The 12,025-nt window shown below is 46.0% G+C and overlaps 1 protein-coding gene across 1 annotated transcript in view; it reads right to left on the bottom strand.

Annotated features, from left to right (window-relative positions):
- aspm (assembly factor for spindle microtubules) overlaps positions 1–12,025 on the bottom strand; it is an 86,311-nt gene that overhangs the window by 39,010 nt on the left and 35,276 nt on the right. Inside the window, exon 14 of the mRNA XM_070887325.1 lies at positions 1,676–1,880. Within this exon, the coding sequence (XP_070743426.1) occupies positions 1,676–1,880 (205 nt within the window). The remainder of the gene's footprint in view (positions 1–1,675; positions 1,881–12,025) is intronic.

The following is a 12,025-nucleotide window of genomic DNA, read 5'->3' as shown; positions in this document are numbered from 1 at the left end:
AGTTAGATTACTCATAGGTGGAGGACTAGACATTCTTATTGGTCCTCAAATTGCAGCGTGCATACGATGTGCCTGTAAGTTCCAGGTTTAGGTGCGTGAAGCGCATGTGCCTGAACCTGGCACTTGCGATATGTCAAAATGTCTCCCCGGGAGAAGGGCTTTCGCAGGTGGAGATTGGGCTATTTGTCCATCTCCTGCCCAGCGAATGTCCTTCAACCTTATGCCTGCTAAAGGCCTGCTTTTGCCAGTGTAAGAGTTTTAATAGATATAAAAATATTTATTTATTCTATTAAAAACCCTGTCTATGAAGGCAAGTTTATTTTTTTAAAACAGTATTAAAACATTTTTTTTTAATTCATTTAATTTCATGCATTTTTTTAAAAAAAAGTGTTTTTTCTAAATTTAGGTTTGTGCTTTATTTGATTTTAGGGGTACTCTCATTGTGATTGGTGGTGCAGGCTTGCATGATCTCAGGGTACACTCCTGGAAGACATGGGCCCTTACGCTGGACTACGCAACTAGGCCTGTGTTTGAATGGGCAGTGATTACAGTACCGGAAAAATATACAGGCAGAGTCAGATTATACTCCAGGAAGTATTTCCTTTTTCAGAAAAACTGTTCTTTGCAACAGTGGTAAATACCTGTGACTGCACCACAGTCCTTACAAATCTATAGAATCATTAAATAATTTCTCATTTTCCCTTTAATTATCTAGATTTTTTTCCGCACTCAATTTTTTTTCCAACTCCAGGCGTACTATTTCTCGTTGGGAAGGATAGTGCACAAAGTTGTATAGTCTAGTAAATAGGATGAGCATTGATGGGCCTGCCATTTTTGGTTACTATTTCTATGCTTTCAAATGAAGTCTGCTCCAGCAACAGAAATGGGATACATTGCCCACACGACATTTCCTTTCACGTCACCAGCGGAATGAATTTTCCCCAATACCAGGATAGGCACATAGGAATCCCCACTTAAAGGATTATGCACATTGCTGAAATTATTTAAGTTTTTCGTGATCTATCCAGACTGAACATTACACAAGTCACAGATTACTGTTCAAATAGTTACTCAGTGCATTGCATCAATTAAATCTATTTAAAAAAAAATACATATATATATTCTTTGGTAAACAGGTTTCGTGCAAAACCAGGAAACTGCATTGCTAAACTCAAATCAGTTGACATTTAAGCTACACAGCTGGTTAGCCCAGTGGTGCATCTGATTTTTTTTTATGTTTGAGGGCCCATCTTACCCGATGGAATGGCATGGTTATCCTGACAAGTTCCTGGCTCCCCTTGGGGCAGATACCAAGAAAACACAGGAAATGGTATGGGCACCCATTCTCTCTATGCAAATGATTCTGGCATTTGGGATATGGTCAGGGCCAATTGACCGGCAGAAACCACATTTCAGCAGCGCATCAGGGCTCCAGGAATTTCGTGGCTGATGCTTTCAAGCGTACAATTTTGCATCGTAGTGACACTGTAACGCGAGTTAATTCAAAAGCTACCCAGATGATTTTATATCATAACAAACTTTGTGTATGGTACAGATTAGTGGGAGGAAAAATTATATTTCTAATGCAATGTGTATATTCTAGAAACAACATGGACAATTTAACACTTTAATGCACAAATGCAACCACAATCTTCAAAACAGCAACCATACTTACGAAGGTTTGTTGGCATAACATCGATAGAGCTTTCGTCAGAATCACTGGTTGATGTATCAATTGCCACTGTACCATGCTGCGCACATTCTACTGTTTGTGTGGTTCGCTGACAGATGTTATCTACAGCCAGAAGGCCAGGGTGATAATGATGGATAAGGTAACATAAAACTCTGCCATCAGAAAAGGGTACGGTGAAGTTCTCAACCTGAAACAAGAAACAAAATAATTGCATGACCCATACATTTTTATTACTTTGAATATTTCTTGCTGCTTTCTTCAGATACTACATCAAAACAGCAGTTTCTCAATATTCCAGCTGACCATATTTCCGAATATTCTCACTCAAAAAGGCAAGTTTCTTCAGAAAGAATGTCAGCCACTACTTGGTATTTCATCTCAGCTTACCTTGCTTTTAAGTTGGAGAATCATAGAATAGTACACTACAGAAGGAGGCCATTTGGCCCAGCGAGTCTACGCCACCTTTTTCAAGGAACAATTCAGTTAGTCCCACTCCCTCGTTCTTTCCCCATCTCCCTGACATTTTTTCTCCTTCAAGTATTTATCCAGTTCCCTTTTGAAGGCGACTATTGAATCTGTATCCACCACAGAACAGTAATAATTCAGAGGCCTAGATGAATGATCCAGAGACACAAATTCAAATCCCACCATGGCAGCCAGGGAATTTAAATTCAGTTAATTAAATAGATCAGGAATAAGCAGCTAGTATTGTAATGGTGAACTATGAAACAAACGGATTGTCGTAAAAACCCCATCTGATTCACTTAATGTCCTTTACCTGGTCTGACCTATGTATGACTCCAGACACACAGCAATGTGGTTGACTCTTAACTGCCCTCCGAAATGGCCTAGCAAGCCGCTTGGAAAAACAGTAAGAAAACAACCAGGGAATCCTCGACAATAACTCTGGACACCATGAAGTCTCACGACTTCAAGACAAGCATGGGCATAGAAACCTCCTGCCCTCACTCAGCTGATGAATCAGTACTCCTTCATGTTGAACACCATTTAGAAGAAGCACTGAGAGTACAAGGGCACAGAATGTACTCTGGGTGGGGGATTTCAATGTCCATCACCAAGAGTGGCTCAGTAGCACCACTGCTGACCGAGCTCTAAAGGATATATAGCTGCCAGACTGGGCCTGAGACAGGTGGAGAGAGATCCAACACGAGGGAAAAACCTACTTGACCTCGTCCTCACCAATCTACCTGTCGCAGATGAATCTGTCCATGACAACATTGGTAGCAGTGAACACCGCACAGTCATTGTGGAGACGAAGTCCCGTCTTCACACTGAGGACTTCCTCCATTGTGTTGTGTTGTGTGGCACTTCCACCGTGCTGAATGGGATAGATTCAGAACACATCTAGCAGCTCAAAACTGGGCATCCATGAGACGCTGTGGGCCATCAGCAGCAGAATTGTATTCCACCACAATCTGTAAACTAATGACATATCCCCCACTCTATCATTACCATCAAGCCAGAGGAACAACTCTGGTTCAATAGAGAGTATAGAAGAGCATGCCAGCAGCAGTACCAGACGTACCTAAAAATGAGGCGTTAACCTAGGGAAGCTAGAATACAGGACTACATGCATGCTTAAAAAGCAGAAGCAACATGCTATAAACAAGGCAAAGCAATACCACTTTCAATAGATCAGATCAAAGCTCTGCAGTCCTATCACATCCAGTCGTGAATCATATTGGACCATTAAACAACTAACAGGAAGAGGTTGTTCCATTAATCCTCAAATGGCGGCAGAGCTCAGCACGCGAGTGCAAAAAACAAGGCTAAAGCATTTGCAACCAGCTTCAGCCTGAAGTGCTGAGTGGATGACCCATATCGGTCTCCTCCTGAGGACCCCACCATCACAGAAGCTAGTCTTCAGCCAATTCAATTCACTCCAGCAAAGACTATGTGCCCCGATAACATCCCGGCTGTCGTGCTGAAGACGTGCTCCAGAACTATCTGCACCTCTATCCAAGCTGTTACAGTACAGCTACAACACTGGCATCTATCCGACAATGTGGAAAACTGCCCAGGTATGTCCTGCTCATAAACAGCAGGGCAAATACAATTACTACCCCATCGGTCTACTCTCAATCATCAGCAAAGTGATGATAGTGTCATCAACAAAGCTATCATAGAAACATAGAAAATAGGTGCAGAAGGCATTTGGCCCTTCGAGCCTGCACCGCCATTCAATAAGATCAATAAGATTCTTCAGTACCCGTTTCCTGCTTTCTCTCCATATCCCTTGATCCCCTTAACTGTAAGTGCCATATCTAACTCCCTCTTGAATATATTCAGTGAACTGGCATCAACAACTCTCTGCGGCAGGGAATTCCACAGGTTAACAACTCGCTGACTAAAGAAGTTTCTCCTCATCTCAGTCCTAAATGGGCTACCCCTTATCCTAAGACTGTGTCCCCTGGTTCTGGACTTCCTCAACATCGGGAACATTCTTCCCGCATCTAACCTGTCCAGTCCCGTCAGAATCTTATATGTTTCTATGAGATCCCCTCTCATCTTTCTGAACTCCAGTGAATAAAGGCCCAGTTGATCCAGTCTCTCATATGACACCCAGCCATCCCTGGAATCAGTCTGGTGAACCTTCGCTGCACTCCCTCAATAGCAAGAACGTCCTTCCTCAGACTAGGAGACCAAAACTGAACACAATATTCCAGGTGAGGCCTCACTAAGGCCCTGTACAACTGCATTAAGACCGCCCTGCTTCTATATTCAAATCCCCTAGCTATGAAGGCCAACAAACCATTTGCCTTCTTTACCGCCTGCTGTACCTGCATGCCCACTTTCAGTGACTGATAAACCCTGACACCCAGGTCTCGTTGCACCTCCCCTTTTCCTAGTCTGCCGCCATTCAGATAATATTCTGCCTTTGTGTTTTTGCCCCCAAAATGAATAACCTCACATTTATCCACATTATACTGCATCTGCCATGCATTTGCCCACTCACCTAACCTGTCCAAGTCGCCCTGCAGCCACTTAGCGTCCTCCTCACAACTCACACCGCCGCCCAGTTTAGTGTCATCTGCAATCTTGGAGATGTTACACTCTATTCTTTCCTCCAAATCGTTAATGTATATTGTAAAGAGCTGAGGTCCCAGCACCGAGCCCTGCGGCACTCCTGCCTAGGCACTGCCTGCCATTCTGAAAAGGACCCGTTTATCCCGACTCTCTGCTTCATGTCTGTCAACCAGTTCCCTATCCACGTCAGTTTATTACCCCCAATACCATGTGCTTTGATTTTGCACAACAATCTCTTGTGCGGGACCTTGTCAAAAGCCTTTTGAAAGTCCAAATACACCACATTCACTGGTTCTCCTTGTCCACTCTACTAGTTACATCCTCAAAAAAATTCCAGAAGATTCGTCAAGCATGATTTCCCTTTCATAAATCCATGCTGACTTGATCCGAATCTGTCACTGCTTTCCAAATGGGCTGCCTATTTCATCCTTCATGATTGATTCCAACATTTTCCCCACTACTGATGTCAAGCTAACCGGTCTATAATTACCCGTTTTCTCTCTTCCCTCTTTTTTAAAAAAGTGATGTTACATTAGCTACCCTCCAGTCCATGGGAACAGATCCAGAGTCGATAGACTGTTGGAAAATGATCACCAATGCATCCACTATTTCTAGGGCCACTTCCTTGAGCACTCTGGGATGCAGACTATCAGGCCCCGGGGATTTATCGGCCTTCAATCCCATCAATTTCCCTAACACAATTTCCCGCCTAATAAGGATATCCTTCAGGTCCTCCTTCTCACTAGACCCACAGTCCCCTAGTACCTTCAGGTGGTTATTTGTATCTTCCTTCGTGAAGACAGAACCGAAGTACTGGTTCAATTGGTCTGCCATTTCTTTGTTCCCCATTATAATTTCATCTGAGTCCGACTGCAAGGGACCTACGTTTGTCTTTACTAATCTTTTTCTCTTCACATATTTATAGAAGCTTTTGCAGTCAGTTTTTATATTCCCTGCAAGCTTTCTCTCGTACTCTATTTTCCCCCTCTTAATTATTAAACCCTTAGTCCTCCTCTGTTGAATTCTAAATTTCTCCCAGTCCTCAGGTTTGTTGCCTTTTCCAGCCAATTTATATGCTTCTTCCTTGGCTTTAATACTATCCTTAATTTCCTTTGTTAGCCATGGTTGAGCCACCTTCCCAGTTTTATTTTTACTCCAGACAGGGATGTACATTTGCTGAAGTTCATCCATGTGATCTTTAAATGTTTGCCATTGCTTATCCACCGTCAATCCTTTGAGTATCGTTTGCCAGTCTATTCTAGCCAATTCACGCCTCATACCGTCGAAGTTACCTTTCCTTAAGTTCAGGACCCTAGTTTCTGAATTAACTGTGTCACTCTCCATCTTAATAAGGAATTCTACCATATTATGGTCACTTTTCCCCAAGGGGCCTCACACAACAAGATTGCTAATTAGTCCCTTCTCATTACACATCACCCAGTCTAGGATAGCCAGCTCCCTGGTTGGTTCCTCGACACATTGGTCTCGAAAACCATCCCTAATACACTCCAGGAAATCCTCCTCCACCGCATTGCTACCAGTTAGGTTAGCCCAATCAATGTGTAGATTAAAGTCGCCCATGATTACTGCTGTACCTTTATTGCACACATCCCTTATTTCTTGTTTGATGCTGTCCCCAACCTCACAACTCCCACTAGCGTTTTCTGCCCTTTGGAATTCCGCAGCTCCACCCATACCGATTCCACATCATCCAAGCTAATGTCCCTCCGTACTATTGCAATAATTTCATCTTTAACCAGCAACGCCACCCCACCTCCTTTTCCTCTCTGCCTATCCTTCCTAAATGCTGAATACCCTTGGATGTTGAGTTCCCAGCCTTGGTCCCCCTGGAGCCATGTCTCCGTGATGCCAATCACATCGTATCCGTTAACTGCTATCTGCGCAGTTAATTCATCCACCTATTCCGAATACTCCTCGCATTGAGGCACAGAGCCTTCGGGCTTGTTTTTTTAAAAACACACTTTGCCCCTTTAGAATTTTGCTGTAATGTGGCCCTTTGTTTTTTGCCTTGGGTTTCTCTGCCCTCCACTTTTACTATTCTCCTTTCTATATTTTGCTTCTGACTCCATTTTATTTCCCCGTCTCCCTGCATAGGTTCCCATCCCCCTGCCATATTAGTTTAATTCCTCCCCAACAGCACTAGCAAACACTCCCCCCTGGGACATTGGTTCCGGTCCTGCCCAGGTGCAGACCATCCGGTTTGTACTGGTCCCACCTCCACCAGAACCGGTTCCAATGTCCCAGGAATTTGAATCCCTCCCTTCTGCACCACTCCTCAAGCCACGTATTCAGCTGAGCTATCCTGTGATTCCTACTCTGACTAGCACGTGGCACTGGTAGCAATCCTGAGATTACTACTTTTGAGGTCCTACTTTTTAAATTTAGCTCCTAGCTCCCTAAATTCGCCTCGTAGGACCTCATCCCGTTTTTTTACCTATGTCATTGGTACCTATATACACCACAACAACCGGCTGTTCACCCTCCCTTTTCAGAATGTCCTGCAACCGCTCCGAGACATCCTTGACCCTTGCACCAGGGAGGCAACATACCATCCTGGAGTCTCGGTTGCGGCCGCAGAAACGCCTATTTATTCCTCTTACAATTGAATCCCCCATCACTAGAGCTCTCCCACTCGTTTTCCTGCCCTCCTGTGCAGCAGAGCCAGCCACGGTGCCATGAACTTGGCTGCTGCTGCCCTCCCCTGATGAGTCATCCCCCTCAACAGTACTCAAAGCGGTGTATCTGTTTTGCAGGGGGATGATCGCAGGGGACTCCTGCACTACCTTCCTTGCTCTACTCTTCCTGTTGGTCACCCATTCCCTATCTGGCTGTATACCGTTTACCTGCGGTGTGACCAACTCGCTAAACGTGCTATTCACGTCATTCTCAGCATCGTGGATACTCCAGAGTGAATCCACCCGCAGCTCCAGTGCCGCAATGCGGTCAGTCAGGATCTGCAGGTGGATACACTTCCAGCACACGTAGTCATCAGGGACGGTCCCCACATAGTACAGGAGGAGCATAACACGTGTCCGCGCTCTCCTGCCATGACTTAACCCTTAGATACACTTAAATTAGCAACAACAATGTTAAAAGTTTACTTACTGATATAGAAAAGAAAAAGAAAAACTACTTACCAATCACCAGCCAATCACTTACCCCCTTGGCTGTGACATCACCTTGCGTTTTCTTTCTACTTCTTTTTGCCTTCTCCCTGTAGCTGCACAAGCACGCCTCTCCACGCAGCTCCTCGAAGCTGAGCCCGGGACTCCCTGATGTGCCTTTTATAGGCCTCTCGCCGAAATCCCGAATGCCTCTCCACGCACCTGCTCAAAGCTGGGCCCCGGACTCCCTGCTGTGCCTTTTATAGGCCTCTCGCCGAAGTCCCGACTGCCTCTCCACGCACCTCCTCGACGCTGGGCCCCGGACTCCCTCCTGTACCTTTTATAGGCCTCTCGCCAAAGACCCGCGGTACTTAATCACTAGTAACCTGCTCACCGATGCGTAGTTTGGGTTCTGCCGGGAGCACTCGACTCCAGACCTCAATACAGCCTTGGTCCAAACATGGACAAAAGAGCTGAATTCCAGAGGGGAGGAGAGAATGACTGGCCTTGACATCAAGGCAGCATTTGACCGAGTGTGTCATCAAGGAGCCCAAGTAAAACTGAAGTCAATAGGAATCTGGGGGAAAACTCTCCTGGCTCGAATCATACCAAGTACAAAGATAAATGGTTGTGCTGATTGGAAGTCAATCATCAGTCCGAGAACATCGCTGCAGGAGTTCCTCAGGGCAGTGACCTTAGCCCAACCATCTTCAACTGCTTCATCAATTACCTTCCCTCCATCAGAAGTGGGGATGTTCGCTGATGATTGCAGAGTGTTCAGTTCCATTCCCAGCTCCTCAGATAATGAAGCAGTGCATGCCCGAATGCAGCAAAACCTGGATGACATTCAGGCTTGAACTGATAAATGGCAAGTAACATTTGCACCACACAATTGCCAGGCATTAACTATCTCCAATAGTCTAGCCACCGTCATTTGACATTCAATGGCATTACCATCGCCGAATCCCCCACCATCAATATCCTGGGGTTACCATTAACCAGAAACTCAACTGGACCATCACATATATACTGTGCAACAAGAACAGGTCAGAGGTTAGGTATACTGCAAGTGCATCACCTCCTGACTCCCCAAAGCCTTTCCACCATCTACAAGGCACAAGTCGGGAGTGTCATGGAATACTCTTCACTTGCCTGGATGAGTGCAGCTCCAACAATACACAAGAAGCTCGACACCATCCAGGACAAAGCAGCCCACTTGATTGGCACCTCATCCACCACATTAAACATTCACTCCCTCCACCACTGGCGTACAGTGGCTGCAGTGTGTACCATCTACAAGATGCACTGCAGCAACTCACCAAGGTTTCTTTGGCAGCACCTCCCAAATCCACGACCTAAAAGGACCAGGGCAGCAGACGTATGGGAACACAATCACCTGCAAGTTCCACTCCAAGTTACACACCATCCTGACTTGGAAATATATCACCGTTCATAGATGCTGGGCCAAAGCCCTGGAACTCACTCCTTTACAGCACTGTGGGAGAACCTTCACCATACGGACTATGGCGGTTCAAGGTGGCGACTCACCACCATCTCCTCAAGGGCAATTGGGGAATGGACAATGCTGGTCTTGCCAGCAACATCCATATTTTTTTTTTTAAAAACAAATTTTAAATCCTAACCACTTGTTGCGTAAAAACATTTTTCCTCGTGTCACCTCTGGTTCTTTTGCCAATTACCTTAAATCTGTGCCTCTTGCTAGCGACCCTTCAGCCATTGGAAACAGTTTCTCTTTATTTAACCTATCTAAAACCTTCATAATTTTAAACAACTTTATCATATCCCCTCTTAGCCTTCTCTGCTCTAAGAGCAACCCCGGATACTCCAGTCTAACTTTCAACAATATTCAGCTCTGCATGACTTAAGTGAAATCAGGATCCTTTGGCAGTGAAACACTTCAGTACAGGAGCTAGAGGCACTTCACTAGATTACTTTAAAGAATTGCCTCTTAAAACTTTCAAGGAAATCTTGGTCATCAGTATCCTTTTACTTAGCTTCACAACAGCTGCATTACTTTCTTGAAACGTATTTTTATTCATCTCAGTTGCATTAGGTACTGCAGAAATCTTAACTGATTTGTTTCGCTGCCGCCGCCACCCACCCACCACCCCCCCCCCCCGCTCTCTCTCCCACCCCCAAATTTTCATCTTGACCTCAATTCCATCTCCCCACCCAATTTTCTCACAGGCACCAGTACTCTTCCAGTACCTTGTCCAACCAGTCATTCCTCATGCAGGAGCCTCAACAGTGAACATCAGCAGGGTATTCAATAATGGGGCAACATTGGGCCCAAGTTTCGAGCCGCGCCTAGAACGGCGCAGTCCCGACCTGGACGCCCGTTTTTCGCGCCACAAAGTGCGTCTAAAAACAACTTCCAGATTCTCCAGCTCCCTGCTGGTCCTCTGCGCAGCGCAGCACGAGCTGCAGGGGGCGGAGCCAGGTCCCTGTGCTGAAAACAGTGCCGGGACCTCTGCACATGCGCGCTACAGTGGGCGCGCATGTGCAGTAGCTCCAGGCGCCCAAAACTGTGTGGGAGGGGCCGAAGCACGCAGCCCCTAGCCCTGGCCCAATGGCCTCACTGGGGCTGCATGAATAAGGCTCCTCCCACGCCCAGCTCCTGCTTCCTCCCGACCGGACCCGACTCCCGCTTCCGGACCGGACCCGACACCGACCCGCCCTCCGCTTCTCCCCCCACCGACCCGATCCGACTCCCGCTTCCCCCGCCCCCAGACCGGACCCGACACCAACCAGATTCCCCTCCCCGCCCCTCCCTCCCCCCCCCCCCTCCGACCCGAACCTCCCTCCCTCCCACCAACCCCCCGACCCGCCACCTACCTGTAAATCTGGTGCTGGGGATGGGCCCTGCCCGAAGTCCGGGCCCACCCCGTTCAGCCTCCCTCCCCCACCCCCCCCCCCCCCCATCTCCTTTGCCCCCCCACTCCATCTCCTTTGCCCCCACCTCCCCTTATCCCCCCCATCCCTCCCTCTGCTCCCCCCCTCTCCCTCTGCCCCCCTCCTTCCTCTCCCCTCGCTGTCAGAAACACAGACACTGACAGACAATGAGAGACACACACAGACAGACAGGCAGAGAGATAGAGACATTGACAGAGACGCACTGGGGGGGGGGGGGGGGGGGGGGGGAATCCCAGCACGCTGTTGGAGGGCTCCCTGTGCTGCAGTCGGTAAGTAGAAAATGTTTTATTTATTGATTTTTTTTCAAAAATTATTTCTTATTCATTTTTTTTGATTGATTTATTGGTTGATTTATTGATGTTTTTATCAGTTATTATTGATGATGGCTCTTTATTTGTAAAACTGAAGTGTTTAATGTTTGTAAACTTCCCTTTAAACCCCCTCAATCCCTACGCCTGATTTGTAACCTACGCCTGATTTTCTAAAGTGTAGACAAGGTTTTTTCGAACGTACAAAAATCTTCACTTACTCCATTCTAAGTTAGTTTGGAGTAAGTTTTCACTGACGAAACTTTGAAAACAGGCGTAAGTGGCCGGACACGCCCCCTTTTGAAAACAAAATTCTGTTCCAAAGTGAAACTGTTCTAACTGACTAGAACTGGAGCAAACTAAATGGCGAGAATTCCGATTTCTAAGATACTCCGTTCTACACCAGTTGCTCCTAAAAATCAGGAGCAAATCATGGCGAAACTTGGGGCCATTGTAGCCAATCCTGATCCTGTCCTTTTACAATGTCTACAAATGCAGATTTCTGACATGGGTCACTAAATGATCAGGAGTGGAAACACTATCTGATTATTTTTAGTTTGAGGACACTAAAGTGAATTATAGCTGCTGTCCCAGGTGATCAATAACATGCAACCTGCTTGGCTCAGTATATTTTCCTCATTAGCCATCTTCCCTTCAAATCAGATAGGAGCTAAACTCACCGCACATACTTTTCCCCTTCTTCTGATGCTATTAAGAGTCAGTATAATTCTAAATGAACACAATGGTGGACAAAAAGACAAAGTTGTTTCTTATCACGTTTTAGGAATTAGCAGAATGCTACTCACGAGACTGATGGTAAAAGGGCAAACAAGTTAAATAGCAATTAACAGGTGGGAAGGATTACAGAACAATGATTTGACTGAAAGGATTAATTTGATTCTCAGAGAGTGTACCTC

The sequence above is a fragment of the Pristiophorus japonicus genome, chromosome 8, assembly GCF_044704955.1.
Source record: "Pristiophorus japonicus isolate sPriJap1 chromosome 8, sPriJap1.hap1, whole genome shotgun sequence".
Lineage (NCBI taxonomy): Eukaryota > Metazoa > Chordata > Chondrichthyes > Pristiophoridae > Pristiophorus > Pristiophorus japonicus.
This window is presented reverse-complemented; position numbering and strand designations above follow the sequence as displayed.